Source organism: Panthera uncia, chromosome F1 (assembly GCF_023721935.1).
Source record: "Panthera uncia isolate 11264 chromosome F1, Puncia_PCG_1.0, whole genome shotgun sequence".
Taxonomy (NCBI): Eukaryota; Metazoa; Chordata; class Mammalia; order Carnivora; family Felidae; genus Panthera; species Panthera uncia.
In genome coordinates this window covers 15541432-15567324 of record NC_064813.1, presented here as the reverse complement: position 1 = coordinate 15567324, position 25893 = coordinate 15541432, and the positions used below count along the sequence as shown (strand labels likewise).

The 25893-nt window shown below is 36.9% G+C and overlaps 1 protein-coding gene across 6 annotated transcripts in view; it reads left to right on the top strand.

Annotated features, from left to right (window-relative positions):
- RC3H1 (ring finger and CCCH-type domains 1) overlaps nt 1-25893 on the top strand; it is an 85276-nt gene that overhangs the window by 52133 nt on the left and 7250 nt on the right. For 5 of the 6 annotated variants that reach the window (XM_049633991.1, XM_049633993.1, XM_049633992.1 and 2 more), the window contains 12 exons: nt 1792-1910; nt 3668-3780; nt 6990-7271; nt 7821-8035; nt 9852-10222; nt 11054-11221; nt 17172-17324; nt 19715-19928; nt 20402-20492; nt 20993-21125; nt 23510-23680; nt 24581-24696. In XM_049633991.1, the coding sequence (XP_049489948.1) occupies nt 1792-1910; nt 3668-3780; nt 6990-7271; nt 7821-8035; nt 9852-10222; nt 11054-11221; nt 17172-17324; nt 19715-19928; nt 20402-20492; nt 20993-21125; nt 23510-23680; nt 24581-24696 (2146 nt within the window). The remainder of the gene's footprint in view (nt 1-1791; nt 1911-3667; nt 3781-6989; nt 7272-7820; nt 8036-9851; nt 10223-11053; nt 11222-17171; nt 17325-19714; nt 19929-20401; nt 20493-20992; nt 21126-23509; nt 23681-24580; nt 24697-25893) is intronic. The other variant, XM_049633995.1, reaches the window with a different exon arrangement.

The following is a 25893-nucleotide window of genomic DNA, read 5'->3' as shown; positions in this document are numbered from 1 at the left end:
CAGCCCAAACCTCCTTCCTGAATTCTTTTGTATATCCACCTTCTCGCTCAATATCCAGAAGGTCTACTTGAATGTCTAGTATGAATTTCAGACTTAATCTGTCCAAAAGTGAGCTCTAAGCACTGCTCCCACCCCACTCCCATTCCTTTTAGTGGCAGCTCCAACCTTCCATTTCATTTTCTCCGTGCAAACACCTTAGAGATCTCCATAACTTTTTTTTCTCTCATATGTACATCTGATCCAACAGCATATTCTGTAGGCCCTCCCTTCAAAATCCATCTGCTTATCACCTTCACTATTACCACTCATCTCTCTTCAGGGATTATGGAATAGCTTCCTGTTGTCTGTCTGTTTTTAGCATAGGAGCCAGAGTGATTCTCTTAACCCTCTGCTCAAAAGTTCTCTGATGGTTTCCATCATTCACTAAAAGTGAAACTCTTGCCCGTGACCTACCAGGCCCCACATGATCTGGGGTTCTTTACTTCTTTCTAACCTTGTCTCCTATTCTTTTCCACCTGATTCATTCCTTTCCAGTTTCACCTCTACAGAACATGCCAGGCATCCTACCACATCAAAGCCTTCTCACTTATTCTTCCCTTTCCCTAGAACATTTTTCTCCTGATATATCCACAAGACGTACTCATGCCCTTCTTTCAGGTCTTTAATCAAATGTGACCTTCTTAAGGAGACCTTCTCAGGCCACCCAGTCTAAAATTTTACACATACCCGTCCCACTTCCCCTCTTTGCTCCATTTATCCAAGTCATCATTATGTAAATAGTTTGTATTTTGGTTATTTTATTGTCTGTCTCCTCTCTTTCAATATAATGGATTTTTGTTTTGATCACTACTGCTTCCCCAGCAACTAGAACAATACCTACGACTTATTAGTAGGTATTCTGAAAAATACCTTTTGTATGACTTTTCTCTTCACCTTCTCTACATCTTCATTTTGTTTCCAAGTGAAACTCCACGTCCCCTTCAAAGCCTCATTCACTTGCCATCACCTAGAAGTCTTTCAGAATGTCTCCAACAGGAAGTTATCTATTTGTCTTCTCCCTTTTTTTTATATTTTCTCTTAGAGAACATATTTGTGGTTAACTTTTCCTTTATAAAATCACAGTGCTGGCACTGGACAGATACTTACTAAATGAAGATATATAGTAGAGTTGCTTTATATAGTTAACTCTTCTATTAAACTTCGTAAACATTCTGTTTACCAATACTTGATTTATGCAGAATTTCAAAATGGACATTACAGATTGGTTAGTCCACTATTAAGTTTTGTTTGGACCACACAGTATGGATCTGAATAATATTCTGAATTTTTTAGATTCTGATACCTACAAACTTGGTAATTTTACGTGAAAATCTCAAATTTCAGTTTTGCTTAGGGAACAGTGTGTATCTGGCAGTGCTAGCTTTGCATCATCACATCATAGCAATCCACTAAAGTTGACAGGTAACCACAACCATAGATGTGGGACATACTCCAGTTCAGCACAGCCCCTGTCACTCTTCTATTGTCATTTCCAACACGAAGGGTCTAATGGCAGTCGCCATTTATTGTCTGGTGTACTTAATTTCTTTATGTTAGCTTCCCTGTCCCTGTAGTTATTTTAGTTTACAGTCCATTCCTTAAAATGATGTTTAGGCAAATAAGTTATTACCTGAAAAGCTACATGAAGCCTAACTTGATTTCACTGAAGTTCTGATACTAACTCTTTTAATTAGTTCCATAGTGGGAACGTCAAATAGCATCACTGAAAATTTTTTTTAATTTGTTATGTAGATGCTCCTCCTCCCACTTGGGAACAGCTAGAAAATGGGCTGGTGGCTGTGCGTACGGTGGTCCATGGTCTGGTAGACTATATCCAGAACCATAGCAAAAAGGGAGCAGACCAACAGCAGGTAAGGGGAATGTTTGAAACTTAGAAGTAAGGCACTGTGGATGTTGTGACAGATACAAAGCCGACAAGATGACATGAATATTTTGAGACTATGACTGTAGAACTGTAAATTAGTATGGTGAGCAGCCAATTTAATGGATTAGTCTAGTAATCTTATGTGGCAACAATGAAATTAAATAATCCTGTTGATCTAATGTTGTATTGGAGTCATGTTTCACATTGAATATATAGCAGCATTTGATTGTGTGTAAAGGTATGTATTTAAGTAAATGATTCTCTTTGGTTCCTATTCTATTTCAATTAGACAATATATATCACTTTTTAATGCTGTATCTGTCCAGTACTGTTCACATATTTGTAAATACTTCTTCCATAGCAGTATTTTAACATTTTTTATCCATATAATGTCTGTTGTGCCAGTGGGCCAAATTTTCTTCAAATACTTTTAAATGAAGTGTATGGCAGTAAAATGTAAGAGCTTATGTTATGGTTGGTTTTTAATTTTATTCCCAATAATTTTATTTTGCCCTCAGGATTTATGTTAGAGTTATTAGATCTTCTATTTTGCATTCGTAAGCTTGTGAAATTAAAATTTTATATTAATTTATAGGGTTTGGGTAGATATTAACAACAGCTTCTCCGGGGCGCCTGGGTGGCTCAGTCAGATAAGCGTCTGACTCTTGATTTCGGTTCACATCATAATTAGGTTCGTGAATTCAAGCCCCACATCAGGCTCTGAGCTGAACAACATGGAACCTGCTTGAGATTCTCTCCCTCTCTCTCTCTGTGCTCCCCGCCCCTGAAATAAATATTTAAATTAAAAAAACACACACACAGTAGCTTCTTCAATATTTCTTTTTTCTTTGAGAGGCAAGAAATATTAAACATATCCTGCTGAGTTGGGGGGTGGCGGGACGCCTGACAGGTTCAGTTGGTAGAGCACTCTTGATCTTGGGGTTGTGAGTTCAAGCCCCATGTTGGATATAGAGATTGCTTAAAAGTCGTTTTTAAAAAGTATTCTGCTGAGTAGAATAATATGGGTACAATTCTTGAATAGTCTAAGCATAGACCAGACTTTATTTTATGATAAGAAATAAAGATTAAAAACTTATTTTTAAATCTCTGTTCCATTAGACATCATAAAGAATGTAACAAAAATAATAAGATTAATCTAAGTTCTGCAAAAAGTGATAAAATGCATCAAATTTCATTTAACTTAGTATTATGTTTGATACCTCATTAACTCCCCACGTCCATCCTCCTTGTCTTGTATGGTAGTTGCAAATAATAAGTTTCATTTGTACTTTTAGAAATATTGTAAGTCCTTGGTATGTTCTTCTGCATATCAAGAATTGTTTGCAGAGTATTTTTCAGGTATGGAGCCTACTATAGATTTGTGTTGTCTCATAGGAAAACATCATTGGAAGTATAGCTATACTAAATATTGTCCAAAACAAATATTAGGACATACATTAGACATTTGAAGGTCCTAAACTCCAGTGGTTTGTCCATTATAGAACCTGGAAAGAAAGTCATAAAGCCCTTATGACGTTTAATCCAGGATTTATGTGATGTTACATGTTTGAGACGTTATGCCAACATATGAAAAAATCAGGACTCCGTTCTTTTAATTAATTATTTTTGGACTCCTAGACTTTAGACAGAATGACTTTCTAAGTGGCTTTTTGCTCTGCACAGTCTAGATAATTGTGTGAGTTAGTCTGAAGTCAGCGTCTAATGTTTTAATTTTGGTCTCAGCCTCCACAGCACAGCAAATATAAAACATACATGTGTCGAGATATGAAGCAGAGGGGAGGATGTCCGCGTGGGGCCAGCTGTACATTTGCACACTCACAGGAGGAACTGGAGAAGTAAGTGTAAAGGTTATCAAATTCAACTTTCTAATAACTTGTTATAAAATAAGGTAGAGTTACTAAGTAGAATAATTTGCCACTGTTGAGAAACAGAAAAAGAGTAGTTGCATTCTCTTTAATGAATGGGAAATATTTAGAAAGTAATACAGAATTGTAAAAATTAAGAAAACTGAAGCAGTTTCTTCAGCTTTCATTACATCGTGCCCACAAATAGGAAACTAAATATAGAAGTGAGTCATTTGCACTTTCCCCCCAAAATTAAAACTCTTAAGAATTTTCATCCATTCTAACTTACTGATTTTAAATAATTGAATAATGTATTTCCAGTGGAAAAACTTGCCCTTTGCTCAATTCAAGAAATTATTTTATTGCCAGGCTTAACTTCCCAGATTCTTTTAAATTTCCCAGATTCTTTTAAATTTCAGAGATCAAATAATTCCACTGATGTTAAATTTTCCAGCACATAGTAGAAAGAAAAGAAAATGAATTGTACTCATATAAACTAAGATGGGAAACATAACCAGAATGGAAAATAAAGCTCCCGTTGGCATTACCACCACCACCACCACCAACAACAACAAATACCAAATAAAAAATTAACAAGAAATATTGAGGACCGGTGTAAATTGAATTAGTAAGCTACCTAGGCAAATAAGAATTGAATAGGGGCACCTAGGTGGCTCACTTGGTTAAGCCTCCAACTCTTGATTTAAGCCGAGGTCATTGTCTCTCAGATTGTGAATTCAAGCCTTGCATCGGTCTCTGTGCTGACAGCATGGAGCCTCCTTGGGATTGTCTGTCTGCCCTTCCCCTGCTTGTGTGTGCACATGTGCATGCACGCGCTCTCTCTCTCTCTTTCTCTCAAAAATAAACATGGGGTCGGGGGTCAGAGAGAGAGACAGAATCAGAAGCAGGCTTCAGGCTCTAAACTGTCAGCACAGAACCCAGTGCGGGGCTCAAACCCACAAACCGTGAGATCATGACCTGAGCCAAAGTCAGATGCTTAACTGACTGAGCCACCGAGGCGCCCCTAAAAAAATCTTTCAAAAAATAAAATTAAATTAAAAAAGAGAAGAATTGAATAAATAAAGAAGGATACTGTGTTCTTGGATAAAAATTCCCATTATACAGGTTTTATTTTCTCAGTAAATTCAGTGAAATCTCAATCAAAACCTTAACATGATGATTGTTAGGATCTAACAAAATCATTCATTGGGAAAAGTAAATATGTGCAAACAGCCAGAGAAATTCTGAAAAAAAGAAGTTTTCAACAGACTGGACTAGACTATCAACTTTTAAAGTGTATTATGAGCTGAAGTGCATATAGAGACTGGTTTTAGCATAGGAATAGCTAGATCAATGAAGTACTATGGAAAATCTAGAAAGAATGCCAGACACGTATCAGAGATCTAAATCTTTAAGAAGGAAATGATACACTACTTAGGGATCTTTGCTGTTTTTGTTAACCTAATCTTACAATAGGAAAGGATTTTTTCAAGAATGACAACCCAGCATCCATAAAGGAGAAGACTGATAAATTTGATTACAGAAAAGTTAAGATAAGGCCCAAACGCCAGAATTCAAAAAAAAGATTGCTGGGGAAATGACATACAGAGGACGTACCCCTAACACAAAATGAGTTGCTACAAATCTGTAAGAAAGCGAAGAACCAGTAAATATATGGCTCATGAACATATAAGCACTTCACAGAAGAAATAGTAATAAACATGTAAAAGTATGTTCAACTTCATTGATTGTTAAATACAAATTAAGACAAAATTATATTTTGAACTATCAAATTCATAGAGACTGTAATACTACCCAGTGTGTGATAAGATAATGAAAAAGGACATTTTTTAAAATATTACCAGTAGGAGTTATAATAGTTTTGGAACATTATAACAGTTTCTAATGTGCATAGAGTAAGTAGACTTAGCTGTTCTGCTTCTAGTTAGTTACACAAGGTCGCAAGTACATGTACAGAAGCACCTGTTACTGCATTTTTTTTAGCAAAAAATAGGAATAGCCTAAAATGTACCAACGTAAGGGAATATCCAGAATGTGAAAGGAAGAAGTTACAACCCTATTTCTGTTAATAACAATCTTACATACATATTAAGGCAGTGTGTGGAGTGGAAAATCTGCAGGATTATGTACCAAACTGCTAACAGTGGTTATGTCTGAGGAGTAGTGTCTCCTCCCCACCCCTATAAAATTTGTCCAATATGGGAAACATTTGGAAAAATAGCATTATTCTTATGGGAGTTTGTCTTTGAGATTATTTTTTAAAGTGCTCTAGCAAGAGTAAATACATTTGCTTTCATCGTTGAGGAACAAGGGTAGTAGAGGCTGATGGCTTGGCTTAATATTTTTCCTGTGGTTAGATTTACAATCTACATGCCTTTTATACTGCAGTATCTGTTTATATTTAGGCATTATGTTTTCACTAATCCACTTTTAGAATAATTTCAATTTTGTGTAGGCATACATAGCATCAGCATCTCTGAATCGTATCTGATACAAATTACTATTCTTGATTATATACAAATTTTAATGGAGGAGAGCCTGTGTGGCTCAGTGTATTGAGCATCCGACTCTTGGTTTTGGCTCAGGTCATTATCCCCCCAGGGTTGTGGGATCGAGCCCTGCGTTGGACTCTGTGCTGAACGTGGAGCCTACTTGGGACTCTCTCTTTCTCACTCTTTCCCTCTGCCCCCATCATGCTCTCTCTCTAAAATTAAAAAAAAAAAAAAAAAATTACTGGAATAAATGGCAAAATTTCCTCTGTACACAGGCTTTATGTTTTATTGTTACAGTATAGAGTCACTGTATCCCACGGCATTCGTGGGGAAGCTAAAGCAAAATATTTCAGAAACTGTCTTCTAAAGATTTTCCTTACCCCCTCTAAATATGTTTGAGAAATAGAACTTACAATAAAGTAAGTTATAATACAAATATTAATATGATTAGTAATGTTACAAATACTTATAAGGAATTTTATACTTCATGTGTTGCCTGACATTTTATAGGGTATACACACATAATAGTTTTCAGGTTGATAGCTACAGCCAGTGTTTCAAGAGTATTTCCAGAAAGTAATGTTCTTGGCATCTTTTCCTTTTGTATCTGTTTCTTAAATACATTTTAGTGCTTGGTTTCGCTTTTATAATTTTGGGTTTTGGTGTATGCTTTTGCTTTTTATATAGGTTTCGTAAAATGAACAAACGCCTGGTTCCCAGAAGACCCCTGAGTGCCTCTTTGGGTCAACTTAATGAGGTGGGCCTGCCCTCAGCAGCTGTCCTTCCAGATGAAGGTGCAGTGGATCTGCCTAGCAGAAAAACCCCCGCTCTGCCAAATGGAATTGTATCAGCAGGGAATACGGTAACACAGCTGATTCCACGAGGGACAGACCCCACCTACGATTCTAGTCTGAAACCAGGAAAGATAGATCATCTGAGCAGTAGTGCCCCTGGATCCCCTCCTGACTTGTACGTTATTTTTCCTAATTTTTATTTAAAATTTCTCCTTTATAAACAAAGTAGAGGGAAGAAAGATAATCAGTGTTTTGGTTTAAAAAAAAAACAAAACTCATTTTTGGCTATATTTTGTTTATTTTCTATGCCAGTTCGTTTTAAGAAATAATTAGCATAAGTGAGATAAGGTCAAAGTTTACAAATTTTGTAAAAGAAATGACTATTAGGAAAAAACAGTTTTCCGGGGTGCCTGGGTGGCTCAGTTGGTTGGGCATCTGACTCTTGATTTTGGTTCAGGTTATGATCTCTCGGTTTGTGGGTTCAGGCACTCACAGCATGGAGCATGCTTGGGATTCTCTCTGTGCCCCTCCTGCTCACCCATGCATTCGTGTCCCCACCCTGCCCCCCGCCCCCACTCAAAATAAATAAAAAAAGAAAAAGTTACCCAAATTGAGGCTTTTTTTTTTTTTTTTTTTTTTTTTTTTTTTTTTACATTTACAATATGTGTATATTAGAAGTATTTTTGAGACCTTAAAGTTGACCTTTGGAATTTTATTCTTTTAGGCTGGAATCTGTCCCTAAGAGTATTTCTGCCTTACCTGTGAATCCACATCCTGTACCTCCAAGGGGGCCAACAGACTTGCCTCCCATGCCTGTCACCAAACCCCTTCAGATGGTCCCACGGGGTTCTCAGTTATATCCAGCGCAACAGGCAGATGTTTATTATCAGGATCCTCGAGGAGCTGCCCCACCATTTGAACCAGCACCTTATCAGCAGGGTAATGATCTTTTATTTATGTTGCTTACTTTTCTTAGGAGTTAGAACAATTCCAAGAAAGAGTGATCATATTTACAGAAGCCTCAAGGTAAATAAATGCACTTATTTAATACTGTAGAAAAAGTTGAGACTTTATGATCAACTAAATAGTATAAAATAAGTGAGTTAGCAAAGCTTTATAAATAAACCAACTGCCCAAATCACTGAAAGCTAGTTGTATATTAAATATGTGCATATATTTGTGGAAATAACAAGTCGCCCAAGTAGACCATGGAAAGAATATTATGGTGGGTACACACACTATGTTTTTCAGTTATCACATAATACTTTTGGGGGCCCTGTAACATTTATGAGAATAATGCAGCATACATGGTATAGAGACTTGATAGTGTAGAATCAATATTAATAAAGGATAGTGTGAGCGTACATATGTTGTATATATATGTGGGCATGTGTGTGTTTAAAATTCAGTGTTCCATTGTGGTAGTTAATATTAATGTGGGAGAGATGAACTGCAAGACTCAAGGGAGATCACTGAGAATTAAGGAATCAAAAAGACTTTATGGAAGAATGCTCTAACTAGAGGTATGGGAATAGAAAGATAAATTTACAAGTGGATTGCAAAGATGACAGTCTAGAGTCAAGGAGTAGTAAGGAGACTGTTGTTAAACCAGGTTTTGAGTATTGAGGCCTAGATTAGTGCGTTCAGAAAGAAGAAGGGATTAAAGGAAATAGGCAAATTTGAAAAATTAGCCAGTTTTAATGATAATACCAGGTATGGATAATAGAGGAGATGACCAAGAGGCTTCACATACACAATTGCTATGAAAAAACATGAACACTGCTGTTTAAACTAAAGTGTTGGATCTCTGTCAGAGACAGTGTAGTGCTATTATTTTTTAAACTGGGATAGATTAAAGATGTTCTCCTTTTTTCCCCAAGGCTATCTTAACTTTGAATCAGAAATGCCTTCTCTGCTTTCAAAAGAATAGCTTTAAATTGGTATGACATTGTCAGTACACATAAAAATATGATGAAAGGTTTTTGTATCTTCCTTTGGGCCATCCATCACAGGAAAAACTCAAGTACTTTTGAGTACTTAAATACATTGTATCAGTCAGGGTCCACTGGCAGATAACAGAAATCATTCTTGCTGCATTAAGCAGAAAGAGGTTTAATGCATGGCATTTAGATACCCACAAAATCAGTGGAAGTATTGGAGAAGTAGGCTTAAGCTAGGCCTCCAGGAATGACTCTCAGAAGTAGCTACTAAAAAAGCCCAATTACAATGAGGAAGCTGTAGAAATAGAATTTTGGGGTCCTACCTGTGCACCAGGATCACATCACTTGAGACAAAAGTCTGAAAATTAGGAAGCTACTGCCACAACTTTTGTCTCAAGAATTCTAGAGCTATGCAATAGCTACTATGCACACAGTTTGTGTGCCATGTTGCTTTCTAGTTAACTCAGTTTCACATTCAGAATTCGTGTGAGTGATTTGTGGAACCCAAGTCTCAAGGGAAGGTAGTCTTTTGGTTTCCAATGTTTGCATCGCGTTAAGGCACACCAGAAAGATGGTCAGTTGAGAGAGCCAGTCTGCTATTGTAGATTATAAATAGATTAGGTTTTTTGATGACTTTTAAGGATTAAGGTTAATTTCTGCTTATTTTTCATAAAGTTAGCCTGACGACATAAGCAGAAGGGAAAACCTAAAGAAATGGATTTTTAATTCTTTAGTGTTGAGATATTTCAGAAGGGAAAATATGAAAAGATAGATTGGCTTATTGTTGCTTTTGGTTCCTCCTCTGCATTGTACAGGTATGTACTACACTCCACCACCACAGTGTATGTCCCGCTTTGTCAGACCGCCACCATCTGCTCCTGAACCTGGTCCTCCCTACTTGGATCACTATCCACCCTATCTCCAGGATCGTGTAGTAAACTCTCAGTATGGCACACAGCCACAACAGTATCCACCTATGTACCCGCCACACTATGATGGCCGCCGAGTGTACCCTGCTCAGTCGTACACAAGAGAGGAGATTTTCCGAGAAAGTCCTATTCCCATTGAGATTCCACCTGCAGCAGTGCCATCCTATGTGCCAGAATCCAGAGAAAGATACCAACAGATGGAGGGTTACTATCCAGTGGCTCCCCATCCAACTCAGATCAGACCTTCGTACATCAGAGTATGCTGGGCTTTTTTCTTCCTATATAGATTTAATTTGATTGTTGTTGCAGTGATATACCTTTTAGCCATGGTAATAACCCTTTGATTAATTCTTTTTTGTAAGAAACCCCCCCCCTTCCTTTTTTACATCTTTTCACAATTTGGGTAGGATTTTGGGGTTTGTTTGGTTTTTTTTAAACCATTAAAAGGGATAAAAAACCCCACCCCACTCCCACTAACTCTTCTTAGTCTCTGAAGTTTAGATAGTTTATTTAACATTTCTATATCTACATTGACCCTTGAACCATGCAGGCGTTAAGGGGCAGAACCCTGCCTCATGCAATCAAAAACCCATGTAATAACTTTTGACTCCCTGAAGACTTAACTGCTAATAGCCTACTGTTGACCAGAAGCCTTTACCAATAACATAAATAGTTGGTTAACGCATATTTTGTGTGTTATATGTATTATATGCTGTGTTCTTACCATAAGGTAAGCTAGAGAAGAAATGTTACCAAAATCGTAAGAGAAAATGTATTTACAGAACTGTATTTATGGAAACAAATTTTTATGAGTGGACCTTTGCCATTCAAGCTTGTATTGTTCAAGGGCCAACTTTATTTAGAAATTATGGTCTCTGGCTAAGAAAAAGAAACTTAAATTTAGCTCTTTGGGAAATCCTCAAGAGTTTTTTTGGGTGGGTTACTTATTTTGTTTTGCTTTATTGCAGGAAGTCTCAGGATTTTCACATATTGAGATGAATATACAAGTTGCTGTCTATTTAAAATATGTGCTAAATGAATTAATGTGTTCTGAAATTCTCAGTTTTTACTAAACTTTGCATTTTCAGGAGCCTCCTTATAGCCGGCTTCCTCCTCCTCCTCAGCCCCATCCTAGTCTAGATGAGCTACATCGCAGACGAAAGGAAATAATGGCCCAGCTAGAGGAAAGGAAGGTTATCTCTCCACCTCCTTTTGCACCTTCACCGACATTGCCTCCTGCCTTTCATCAAGAGGAGGTAAGCACATCATTTTTAGTCCCATTTATCAATTTTTCCTCCATCATTGGTTTGCTGTGTGTCTTGTTTAAGTAATCTTGGCTGTTTCCAAGATGATGAAGATATTTTCCTGTGTTTTCTTCTAAAAGGTTTATTATTTTATTTTACAATTACATCTGTAATCCATCTAGAATTGATTCTTGTTACTGTGTTAGGGGTGAAGATCCATTTTTCCCCCGTAGGATATGTCCTTTACCTAGCACCATTTAATGAAAGGCCATCTTTTCCCTAGTGCTCTGCAGTCATCATTATCATAATCAGGTCACCTTTGTCATAGTCGGGTAACTGTAAAAGATTCTGGACTCTCTTCTGTTTCATTGATCTATATCCTCTGTCTTTGTAGTCATACCACATTGTATTAGTATAGTTTTATAATATGTCTTAATATGTGGTGATGTATTTCCAGTTTTGTTATTCTTCAATATTACCTTTGCTGTTCTTAGTCCTTGCAATTTCCAAACACATTTTAGAATCAACATGTTGATGTTCATAAAAGTATCAGTTTTTATTAGGATTACATCGAATCTCTGGATCTGTGCTGTCCAGTATGGTAAACACTAGCCACATGTTGCTAATGAGTACTTAAAATAATATAGCTAGTCCAGATTCAATTGTACTGTAAACGTAAAATATACACTGGGCCCGAGACTTAGTATGCCCCAGGAGTAAAACATTTCATTAATATATTTCTTAATTGCATGTTAAAATGATAATACTTTGGATGTATTAGATTAAATAGAATATATTAGCAAAAGTAATTTTACCTGTTTCTTTTTTTCGTGTGACTGCTAGAAAATTTTTACGTTAATATATGGGGGTCTCATTTTATTTCCATTGGACATTGTTGTTTTAGATTGGTTTAGGGAGAAGTGACATCTTTCGAATATTGAGTCTGCAAGAACATTATATATCCACCGCTTACTTGGATCTTTAATCTCTTTCAGAAATGTCATAAATCATAGTTTTCAGTGTCTTGCACATCTTTAATTAAACTTATTCCTAGATAACTGATATATATATTTTTTTAATGTTTATTTTTTGAGAGAGAGAGACAGAATGTGAGCAGGGGAGGGGCAAAGAGAGAGGGAGACAACAGAATCCGAAGCAGGCTCCAGGCTCTGAGCTGTCCGCACAGTGCCCGATGCGGGGCTCGAACTCACGAGCTGTGAGATCATGACCTGAGCCGAAGTCAGACACTTAACCAACTGAGCCACCCAGGCACCCCGATAACTGAGATTTTTTTAAACTAATGGAATTCTTCTTGAAATTTCATTTTGTTACTAATACAGAGAAATTAAATAGATTTTTCTGTATTGACCCTTGTATTCAGCAGTGTTGCCGACTTTCCATGTTGATTCTAGCATATATTAGTGGACTCTTTTGGATTTTCCATACACACAATCAAATCCTCTGTGAATAATGACCGTTTGACTTTCTCCTTCTCAATTCTTAGGTCTCTTCTTTTTCTTAACCTTGTGCTAGCTAGATCTTCCACTATAATGTTGGTTGAATAAAAGGAATGACAACAAGTAGTCGTATCTCTAGTCGTTGAGTAAATAGAGCTTTTAATAATTTACCATTATTATGTTTGCTGTAGGTTTTTTGGTAGATAATCTTTATCAAATTAATGAAATTCCTCTCTATTCTTGGTGTTAGACTTTTAATAAGTAAGATTCACCAAGGATTTATTTAACTCAGGAATGAGGAAAATAGGATGGTGAAATTGATCAAGAGAAAAAGAAAGGTTAATACAGTAATGTGAAAGGCAGGAAAAAAACCCTGAAAGTTGCTAGAATAAACTGGTTAATGTACTACAGGGCTCCGAAGCATAATCTTGGGGATTATCTTTGTGTTTCTGTAGGACACTGGTGATTGTTAATTATGAATGAATGTTGTCTTATGATCTTTTTAATATCTACATGGTCTTTGGTGGTGTTCATTTTCCACTTACAATATCGGTGGTAATTTTTTTTCTTGGTCAGTCTTCCTAGGGATTTATCAAATTTTTCTTTTTCTTTTTTTTTTTCCAAAAAGCCAGCTTTTGCTTTGTTGATCTCATTTATTTATTTTGGTTTATTGATTGATTGTATTCACTGCCTCAACAGTGTGTGTAAGTGTTGTTTTGTTTTTTTTTTAAGTCAAATAGGTTTTCTCAGCAGGGTTGCAGTTGATATTATGTAAGGAAAATGTCTTACATCCTTTATGTATAGAATTATGATTCTAAACAGGTTTACTGTCTGACAGATTATGAATAATAACAATGAAAACTGAAAAGTGAAGTGCATCACATTGCATATAGTAAGCAGTAATCTTTTGGGTCTGTGAACGTGGTCTACTAAATAACAGTTGTTTAGTTACCCAACTTTCCTATCTAAACACTTTAGATGAATTTTCCATAATAAAGTAGGTTAATTAGTAAAATCATAACATCTTCTATTAATAATCTAACTTCATTTGTAAGTATAAACATCGAGAGAGCATGAGTGGGGGAGAGGGGCAGAGGGAGAGTGAAAGAATCTTAAGCAGGCTCCATGAGCCAAAATCAAGAGTCGGACATGGGGTGCCTGGGTGGCTCAGCAGGTCAGTGTCCAATTTCGGCTCAGGTCATGATCTTGCACAGTTGGTGGGTTCAAGCCACACGTCAGGCTCTGTTCTGACACCTGAGAACCTGGAACCTGCTTTGGATTTTGTGTCTCCCTCTCTGCCCCTTCCCCACTCACACTCTGTCTCTCTCTCTCTCTGTCTCTCTCTCTCTCTCAAAAATAAGTAAACCAAAAAAAAAATTCGGATGGTCAACCACTGAGCCAGCCAGGTGCCCCAACATTACATTTTTTCAAACATTGTATTTTAGAGTCCTCCTAGAACCTAGTTAGGCCATACTATTTTATCAGCAATATGACACTGCAAAAAGTAAGCTAGTTTTGGAATCAAAGATAATTTATTTTTGAAGTTAAGCTGTGTCACTCCATGAGATCTTTTGTAAATTACTTAGCCTCCCTAAACTCTGAAGCTCCGGTTTCTCCATTTATAAACCAAACATAATAAAGCCTACTTCATAGTGATGTGGGAAAGATTTAAGTAAGACATAAGGCCTCTGGCACACATCCAGCATTTAATAAATAATAACTTTTTTTTATTTCTAATAAAAATTAGGATCCTCACTATTAAGGAACTTTATCTAGAATTATTTTAGTTACTGTTATCTGCTTATATTCTTATATTATTTGTTTGATTATAAACTACATATAATTGTACTAAATTAGTACATTATAAAAATACATAACATAGAGAAATTTCTCCAAAGTCCCATAGTCTGTATCACTGTAAATTTATTATACGTTTCAACTTTGTAAATATATTTCAGCTTTTATGTGCACGAACTAATGTATTGTTTTTTAATAGGATCATTTAGTACTATATTCTGAGGTTTTGTTTGCATCTTACTGTTTTTTTTTTCCTTTTACTTAACCAATTATCCTGGATGTCTTTCTTTGTCAGATATAAACTTATCTCATTCTTTTTAACAGCTGTATAATACATTAGGGTGGGGTGGGGGTAAGCTCTTCTTAGTAGGTCATATCAAGATATGAAAACAAGCTATTGTATTGGTGCCTCAGTGGGTTGAGCACCTAACTCTTGATTTCAGCTCAGGTCATGATCCCAGGGTTGTGGGATCAAGTTCCTCGTTGGGCTTTGTGCTGAATGTGGAGCCTGCTTAAGATTGTCTTCTCTCTCAGATGTGGTGTGTGGTGTGTGTGTGTGTGTACGTGTACACACACACACACACACACAATGGAGTATTACTCGGCAATCAAAAAGAATGAAATTTTGCCATTTGCAGCTACGTGGATAGAACTAGAGGGTATTATGCTAAGCAAAATTAGTCAGAGAAAGACAAACATCATATGACCTCACTCATATGAGGAATTTAAGACACAGAACAGATGAACACAAGGAAGGGAAGCAAAAATAATATAAAAACAGGGAGGGGGACAAAACATAAGAGACTCTTAAATATGGAGAACAAACAGAGGGTAATTAGAGAGGGTTGTGGGAGGGGGATGGGCTAAATGGGTAAGGGGCATTAAGGAATCTACTCCTGAAATCATTGTTGCCCTATATGCTAACTGACTTGGATGTAAATAAAAAAAATAAAAGAAAATAAATAAATAAATTTAAAAAAAGATTCTCTTCTCTCTCCTTCTGCCCCTTTCCCCTGCTTGCATGCATGCGCATGCTCTACCTCAAAAAAATAATAAAGCAAATTTTTTTTAAAAAGCTAGCTATGTGAAGTTTGCATTTGGAGGAGAACTAAAGGAGACAGAGAAGCCAAAAAAATTGTTTTAAATATAGGTAGGACAAAAAGTTTATAGACAATAGAAACAGGAGTTATCATTGAAAATGAATAATATTTATAAACAGCAAGACCCTCTGTCAGTACAGAAAACCAATAATGATGACTCAGAGAAGAGATCTTTATTTTAGATAGGGGGAGGCATAAAGCCACTTACATATACCAAGAGCCCCTGTATTCTCAGTATATCACTGTATATATATTTATGATAACACGAAAGCAGTATTAAAGTCCTAAAAATTGTTTTTAATGTTTATTTATTTTTGAGACAGAGAGAGACAGAGCATGAACAGGGGAGGGTCAGAGAGAGAGGAAGACACAGACTGTAAAGCAGGCTCCAGGCTCTGAGCTGTCAGCACAGAGCCCGACGCAGGGCTTGAACTCACAAACCGTGAGATCATGACCTGAGCCAAAGTCAGAAGCTCAATCAACTGAGCCACCCAGGCGCCCCAACAGTATAGTTCTAGTCATCTATGTTCTCACGGACTTGAGGAATATTGGAGATAGTACATGTAAAGGCACTTTGTAAAACGTAAATGTGAATGTTGTGATTTTAGTAAATCACATTAGACTTAGAATAGCTATTCTTTTATTATATAATTTCAGAACTCATGTTGAGAAAATCTAGTATCTTATCCTTTTCACTTCGCAGAATCAGCCTAAGGACCAGAATTTATTATTTAAAATTTTTTTTTAAGTTTATTTATTTTGAGAGAGAGCAAGCACGAGCAGGGGAGATGGGGAAGGGGTTAGAGAACGAGTCCTGAGCAGGCTCCCCACTGTCAGCGCAGAGCCTGATGCGGGGCTTGAACCCACAAACTGCGAAATCATGATCAGAGCCAAGACCAAAAGTCAGACACGTAACTGACTGAGCCACCCAGGCGCTCCCAGAATTTATTTAAAATGCGAATTCGGGGCACCTGGGTGGCTCAGTCAGTTAAGCGTCTGACTCCAGCTTAAGTCATGATCTCGTGGTTCATGGGTTCCAGCCCTACGTAGGCTCTCTGCTGTCAGCTCAGAGCCGGCTTCAGATCCTCTGTCCCCTACTTTCTCTCCAAAGTAACTACACATTTTTGAAAATACATGAATTAGTGCTGTTAAAGAGATTTCTGTAAAAGTTACTGTATCATCATGCACTACACAGTGCCTTCTCAGTTATGTTTCAAGTAGTTTTTCATGTTCTTGATTATCTGGAATGTTACTGAAAGAAACATTGAGGAGTGTCTGGCAAAACTAGGGCCGGGTATGTATTAGCTTAAATGTTGATTTCCATCCGATGAAGAAGAGGATAAGCAAACCTCCTCCAGTCCTGGCTTGATTCCTTAAAGGATATTGAGATACTTGTTTTTGACCCTCTGCTAACAAAGAGTAAAAACTAAACATCTTTCTCCACCTATTTTCTATTTTTCAGAGTCTATAAAAATCTTCTGCTCTGACACAAATCAAATAACCCATCACTGTGTTGCTCTAGCATGGTGTTCTAGGAAATTCCTGCTTTCTCTGTGTTGTTACTTATAAAGACTTATTTCCTATGTGTGTATTTTTTTCCATCTGTAGTTTCTGGACGAAGACTTGAAAGTAGCTGGGAAATACAAAGGAAATGATTATAGCCAGTATTCTCCCTGGTCATGTGATACCATCGGCTCCTACATTGGCACCAAAGATGCAAAACCCAAAGATGTTGTGGCAGCGGGGAGTGTGGAAATGATGGTATGTGTAGTAACTAAGCTGTAGTTAATGCAAATCAGGATACACCAAATATGTCTGTGTAGTTAATAGTGTAGACACAAATAATTTGAGCTTTACTTAAGAATTGCAAGGCCATATTCTATATTATGTGATTGAATTAGTTTTAAACTATAGGGGTTTTATGTTTGTTTTTTCAGGTATAAAAATTAATCTATTGCACATCTGGATAGACAAAGGAGAGCATTCTAGTATATTTCTGTGCAGCCAACAATGAACCCAACAACTGTTCAGAAACAAAATTAAATTATCTTGCATAATTAATCAGGATCTTGGATTTCTTGTCTAAATAAATTATAACTCTCTTAAAACTCTGAAGTTTAAACAACAAAGTTGAATCTAGTGAACAATAGTATTTGAGTCAGAATTGCAGCTAATAAGCTTCGAGTGGACTGTGGTATATTGAAATGTGTTATACTTCTATTTTAATTTTTAATAAAAAATAACGTAACAACAGTATGTCTAATGCCCAAGCTTAACATACATAACTATCTGAATTGCTTCTTTATTTTTTAAAGAAATAAAACTTTATAGAAATAGTGAGATCTTCCTGAATATACCTGCCTAATCTCCTTTTACTTCCTTCCTTCTTCCCTGGAGGTAACCTTTATCCTGATTTGAAAGTTACTCATTTCATGGATACTTTCATACTATTCCTAAACAGTTTTGTATGTTTACAGACCTTATATTAATATATATGTCAGCTTGCGTTTTAATTCAATTTTTGTTTTTGAGATGTATCCAAATTTATAGGTCAAGTTCATTCATTTTAACTTTTTATCAAATACCATTGTCTGGTAACTGGTATCATACAGTAAATATATATAGAAATCATTATTTGTTCCTTTTCCTGTTGATGGACATTTAGGCTAATTTTGATCTTTTACCGTACTGTTAAATGTTACAATGAACATTTTTGTGTATTTCCTTGTGTACATACATTAGTTATGCTTAGAAGTGGTATTGCTATGTTGAAAGGTATGTCTGGGCTAATACTCTTAAGCCATGTGCCCCTAATTAACCTAACAGAAGTTGCCTAGGATATTATACAGGTTTTCATAGACAAATACTTGTCCAACTGGTTAAGAGACCAATTCTTAGTAATAGAAAAGTAAGACTTGGATGTTAATATCATAAATGAATGAAATGATATACATAGCATAAATATGATTAGATGCCAGCCAAAAAAGAGAGAAAGAAAGGCATTGGGTGGGGGTGGGACAGAAATTTTGAATCTTTTTATTTTTCTGTGGTGGGATTAAGGAAACATTATTTAGAAAACATCCTCTCTAGGGGCGCCTGGGTGGCTCAGTCGCTTGAGCATCCAACTTTGGCTCAGGTCATGATCTCATGGCTGGCGGGTTCAAGCCCCGCGTCAGGCTCTGTGATGACAGCCTGGAACCTGCTTCAGATTCTGTCTATCTCTGCTCCTCCCCTGCTCGCTCGCTCTCTCTCTCTCTCTCTCTCTCTCTCTCAAAAATAAACAAACATTAAAAAAAAAAAGATAAAAAAGAAAACATCCTCTCTAAGAACAAGAGTGAGATGAGGTGGAGATAGACGGGAACCCTTGCTTTGTACCTGGCTTTCAGAAATAGTTATTATATTAAAGTAATAAAAATTAGCAAAATAAAACTCATTTCCTTAAATCACTAAAGAATAAAAATGTTTGTCAGCCTAACCTAGATGTGATTGAAAATCTCCTAAATGGTAAAAGACAGTGTTTTTCAAGTGTGTATAAATTACCTTGGAGTCTAATTAGAGCCAATTAAAGTGCAGGTCCTAAATCAGTAATACTGGGGTGGGATCTGAGACTCTGCATTTCTAATGAGTTCCCATGTGTTGCTGCTGCTGCTACTGTTGGTCCTCGAACTGTAGTTTGAGTAGCAAAGATCTAGCAGTTGAATTTCCGTTTCAGTTTATCTTGGTAATTCCTTCTTTCTAACTGGAATCCCTTTGAAACATCTGTTGTTGACACTTAAATTTTTAAGTGGTGGTTTTCTAACTATTGAGTTTTGAAATTGGGTCGTCATGGGCCTTTTTTTTTTAAAGAAATGAGTTCGAATAACTATAAATGTGAGAGTACATTACATATAGTAAGAAGCAAATATTTGTCATAAAATTATATCTATATATTAGAATATGTATATGTACTGAGTCATGATGTAAAATATATTTCTTATTGTGGGGAGTGAGCAAAGGTTTAAAAAGCAGTGTTTACTATGACAAGCAAAGTACTTTAGTCCTACAAGTAAGAAAGTTATACTTTTTTTTTTTTTTAACCTTATCACATATCTGGAAGAAGTAATGTTAGAGATCTAAGTGTGGGGTGGATTTCTCATTTTACTTTTTATCAGAACGTGGAGAGTAAAGGAATGAGAGACCAGCGACTAGATCTTCAAAGAAGAGCAGCAGAAACCAGTGATGATGACCTTATCCCTTTCGGAGACCGACCAACCGTTTCTCGGTTTGGTGCCATCTCTCGAACCTCCAAAACAATATATCAGGGTGCTGGTCCAATGCAGGCTATGGCACCTCAGGGAGCTCCCACAAAACCGATGAACATCTCAGGTAAGAATCATAGGTAAACTGATTTAGGGGCTTCATATTCATGACTTTCAGCACCATCCCGACTCCCTACTTTCAGCACTGATCCCTACGATCAGTGCTGTCCGTAATCTTCCAAGACACTAGTCTTTTAAACTTTTCCATGGAATTATCCCTGCAGAAAGTAATTATAACTAGAGAATTCTAAGGGTACAGATGAGCAGGTCTGGTATGTGAAGATTGCCGTTGTTGTTGTTGTTTATTAGCTTCATTGCTATTATTAAAATAATAAATTTTCATTTTTAAACATTGAAACAGTTACAAGCACTGATATCGTTCAGTGGGGGAAAAAAACCATCAGTATCCTCTTGTCACATTGGTAGACATCTTTCCAGAGAGCCGTGTACACAAAATGCCTATGCCTTCTAGATTATGGCTGCCTTAAAAGAATCAAACCTCTGAATTGCATCATACCGCACTACATTATTCTCTTGTAGATTATAGTCCATATGGAACCCACAGTGGCTGGGGAGGTTCTCCATATTCACCTCATCAAAACATACCTTCTCAGGGACACTTCAGTGAGAGGTATGAGTCATTCTTTTTGCTTCTACAAACCTTTAAAATTATTCAGCTTTTCTTATTTGTTTTACTTGTCAGTAATTTTTATTTATTTACTTACTTACTCATTTATTTATTTTTAAATGCTCATTTTTGAGAGAGAGCATGACCAGGGGAGGAGCAGAGAGAGAGGATCCAAAGCATGCTCTGTGCTGACAGCACAGAGCCTGATGCGGGGCTCAAACTCACGAGCTGCAAGATGATGACCTGAACCAAAATCGGACATTCAACCGACTGAGCCACCCAGGCGCCCTGTCAATAATTTTTATATTTTTCATAGTGAAGTAACAGATTTTTATGTCAGAACAGTAGTAGACCAAACCTAGGGGGCTTGTTTGTTTGTTTTCTCTCTTTTAATTTTTTTTTCAATTGAAATATAGTTGACACAAAATGTTACGTTAGTTCAATAATACATATATTTTTAATAAAATTTAAAATTTATTCCACCCTTTCTTTTCCCATACAAGGGACAGAATGTCCATGTCAGAAGTAGCCAGTCATGGAAAACCCCTTCCATCTGCTGAGCGGGAACAGCTACGACTAGAATTGCAGCAACTAAACCATCAAATTAGTCAGCAGACCCAGCTACGTGGCTTAGAGGTACCAGACCACAGATATTTTTTCATTCCAGTTTTTGAAGGGTTCTCAAAGAGGTTTTAAAAGAAAGAACTTTTGAGGTACTCTGAACATAAAAACTTAAGGTCTCTTTCTTAAAGAGTTAGTATAGGTGTCCATTCTTCAAAGAATTTAAATACTTAAGACTTCAGTGTGGGATGGTGGGAAATTTAGAATTTCTATTCCATGAGAATAGAAAACAGGCCATCTAAAACTTCCCAACAGGAACTTATGTTCCCTGATGGCACATTTAAGGTATACAGTTTTTATCAACAAATGCCTTTAGCTTTACATTTGTTTTTATTATTTTTTAATTTATTGAAAAAATTATTTTAGATGTTCATTTAACTTTTGAGAGAGACACAGAGCGTGAGCAGGGGAGGGGAGAGCAAGAAGGAGACACAGATCGGAAGCAGGCTCCAGACTCCAAGCTGTCAGCACAGAGCCTGATTCACGGCTCGAACTCAACGAACCACGAGATCATGACCTGAACCGATGTCGGACACTCAACCGACTGAGCCACCCAGGCACCCCTAATTTATTTTTTTAAATGCTTATTTTGAGAGAGAGAGAGAGAGAGGGCACATGGGCACATGCATGTTCAACCAGGGAGGGGCAGGTAGAGAGAAAGGGAGAAAGAGAATCCCAAGCAGGCCCTGAGCTGTCAGCACAGACAGACCCCAATGCGGAGCTTGATCCTATGAACTGTGATATCATGATCTGAGCTGAAATCCAGAGTCAGATTCTTAACCATCTGAGCCACCCAGGTGCCCCAACATTTGTTTTTAATTTCTCATATTTCTTAATTTAAAAAAAAATTTCTGATTTCCTTTAATCCTCAGCATTTATTTACAAATATTTAAAAAGTAGAAGCTTAGTGGGGCGCCTGGTTGGTCAGACAGTTACGTGTCCAGCTCTTGGTTTCAACTTAGGTCATGATCTCATGGTTCGTGGGTTCCAGCCCCGTGTTGGGTTCTGTACTGACGGTGTGAAGCCTGTTTGGGATTCTCTGTCTCTACCCATCCCCCACTTGCACTCTCATTCTCTTTCTCTCTCTCAAAATAAATAAACTTAAAAAAAAAAAGTAGAAGCTTAGAACTTGGACTCAAGCATAGCCTCTGTATAACAATTGTATCTTTCATTAATAGAGTTTTTTCAGTTTATAAGTTGACGTATATCCTACTTGACCCTTACAGTATCTCTTGATAGGTCGGTTAGGGCAAGTGGTACAGTCCCCCCTCTTCTGGTTGAAAGATACGAGTTTCACAGAGGTTGAAATATGAACCCAAGTCTTCATATCCAGTATTCTTTCTGCCATGCTGCTTGACACTTAGAGAAAAAAATTGCTGAAAACAAAGAATTTTAAAAATCCTTTTAAGTGCCATATAAAGAAGACTAGGTTTTGTTAATATTACCCTTTGCATGAGAGCATAATCTTTGAATTTAGTAAACTGAAGACTATATATATTCTGAAGACTATTCTGATAAATACATTTTCCCCATCTGGAGAGAAAAATAACTGTTAGACTGACTATTAGTCTTTTGTTTCTACCAAGATCTTTAATAAGTAAGGCATCTCCTTAGAAATTTAAAAAAAAATTTAGGGGGAAATAAATTTTTAACTAATTCTATCTTAGACTCTCTTATTACCAAGACCAACAGGAGATTTTTTTTTTTTTTTTAATTTTTTTTTTTTTTTTTTTTGGAACACATGTCTGGCTTGTGCTCTTATATAAGCAATAAGGTTTAGAATTGTTTTTAATACTGTGTAATACTCATTTTCTGTCTTCATTTGCCATTGTTTTCTTTACATTGGTCCAGAACTTCTTGCTAATTCCTATTGTAAAAAAAGAGAATGCTGTGTTTATGTTTATCATCTTTAGTTGATTAACTTTTTTAAAGATTCAGACCATTAACTCTGTAAAGTGTTATTCCTTATCCTGATAATTTATGGCTTTTTGTCTTAATTGAAATTTGTAGACCAATTTTCTGTTCCAAAAGAGTATCGGCAGCATTTGGAAGCTTGCCACATGTTTAACTCATTATGGTTAAAAATCCTTGCCATTACTGAGGTTTCACGGAAATAAATTGCAGGATTTACTTCAGAATATTCCATTTAAAAAAGGGGGAAAGATGTACATTTATACTTGACTTCTCTTTCAAATATTCTTTACTAAGTTTAAGTCCCCTATTTTTTCATTTTAAATTCAGATGGTACTCAAAGAGATAGTGCCTTACCATTGCATCATTTTTATTGCAAATATCTTAGTGAAAAGGTATTTGAGGCGATGTTCTGGAATTGGGCCTGGTCATTCTGTGCATGGTGTGAAATGTGTTGAGTTGTGTATGTGCTTGGCTTTATGCACTAGGCTGTTAGTAACAGGCTGGTGTTGCAGAGGGAGGTGAGCACCCTGGCAGGCCAGTCCCAGCCACCACCACCACCTCCAAAATGGCCTGGAATGATTTCAAGTGAGCAGTTGAGCTTGGAACTGCACCAGGTGGAAAGGGAAATCGGGAAGAGAACCCGGGAACTGAGTATGGTGAGTGTTATGGTGGGAAAGGGTGGTGCCGGCTGGAGGGGCGGGGGTGTGACCAGAGAGCGTCTGTGTAGTGCTGTCCCAGAACTCAAGCCTCTAGGCGCATCACCCTAGGGCACTCCAGTGAAGGATTAATACTCTGAATAAGTCTTAGGAAGATGGGATGCCTCCTGGTTTTATTCATTCCTCTCATTCCCTTTTGGTTTGAGTATATTCTTTGTCTTAGGATTCTGCATTATGAAAAAACTTTCAGGGAAAACAGGTAGTTAATTGGAGGTTATTAAATTACTGTTAAACATATTGACTAGGGAAGCCGAGGGGTTGGTGTTGATGATTTTGCAATACCATTATGTTATAAAAATATGTATCCGCAAAAAAACATTCAGTTTTTATAGCCCTTTAGTTATTGCAGACCTGTTTTTTGTTATGAATGAAATACAGTCTACACATTTCTTCTTGAGGAGTTCTATCCATGGATGTGTTTGGGGTTTGCTTCCTAGCACACCAATACTGATGTTAGTAAATTGTCGATCCGTCCCCCCAGGTTGCATGGGTAATTGACTTTTGTTGCATAGTTTTCACATTCCTTCTAAGCAGATGAATAGGTGTTTTATTTTTCTGCTTTCAATAAGTATATTATAGGTAGTTATTATATTTTGGCTTATCTTTTCTAAGGCATCAGGTTTTCTCATTTCAGGCATTTTCCCCCTTGTTTTCTAGCCTTTTTAGTGAGTAGATGTACTCTGTTGTTATGTATGTCTCTCAGGCTGCCTGTTCCTTTGGTCATTTTATAAAGACTGAATATGATTTTTGGATCATCAGTTTATATTACCTATATTTGGTCTTCTTTCATTGGCATTATAAAATATATGGTAATTAAATTTACTTCCTTCTTTTTCCAAGGAGAACCAGTGTTCTCTGGACATGAAAAGCAAATTGAATACAAGTAAGCAAGCAGAAAATGGACAACCAGAACCACAAAGTAAGGTTCCAGCTGAGGACCTTACATTGACATTCAGGTAAAGAAAGGGACATTTTCCGTAGTCTTATATTATTCAGTCCTGACAGAAGTGCTCTCATAAATATGATTTTAAAATGTCATTATTCTGTATACATTGAGAAAAGAATATTTTTGTAGAAGTTTAGTTATAAAACTTATTTTTACTTATTTTTATGAGTTTTAAAACTTATTTTAGAACAGATCCAAAATTGAATTTTCTGTTAATACCTAACAAATGAATTTTTCTGTTCCCATTTCCTTCTTTCTCCTGTATTTTAATTTACTTAAAACCAACATTCACATTTTAGTGTATACCTTTCCGGTCCTTTTAAAGCATGTGGATATTTAGCTTCTTTCAAATCTACCTTCCACCCTGTCCCTCCCTCCCTTTTTAATGTTTATTTATTTTGAGAGAGAGAGAGAACCAGCATGGGGGAGAGGCAGAGAGAGAGAGAGAGAGAGAGAGAGAATCTCAAGCAGGCTCCATGCTGTCAGCACAGAGCCCAACGCGGGGCTTGAAACCATGAACTGTGAGATCATGACCTGAACCAAAACCAAGAGTGAGAAGGCTGAACCGACTGAGACCCCCAGGCGCCCCTCCTTCGGGTATTTTGGGGGCATTTGCTGCATAGTCCTGAGTTGTCTTCCTGGTGAGAATATAATAATCATTTCTAATCCCTGTTGCTTTCAAGCTTTGGTTTTAGCTATTTAAGTCCATGCATTGCCCTGGGTTCAAAATAATTTCTTATACTAGTAAGCCTGCTGAAGCAGGAGTCAGTACTTTTTATTAAAGTCCAGATAGTAAATATTTAAAATTTTGAGTCTTATAGTATATGTGGAAACTCTCAGCTCTGCCATTATAGTGTGAAAGCAGCCACAGACCACACGTGAACAAATGGGCGGGTTGGGTTTCAGTAAAACTGTACTTTAGAGGAACAGGCAGGTGGCTAGCCTTAGTTTGTCAGCCCCTGTACTAAAGCATGATACGGAGCTGTAAATTAAAAGTTTAAAAGATAGTTGCATATTTTTCCATACTATTAAAAGAAAGGCCCTATTGGGGCACCTGGGTGGTTCAGTCTTAGTTAAGCTTCTGACTTCAGCTCAGGTCATGATCTCGCAGTTCGTGTGTTCGAGCCCCACGTCAGGCTCTGTGCTGACAGCTCAGAGCCTGGAGCCTGCTTCGGATTCTGTGTCTCCCTTTCTCTCTGCCCCTCCC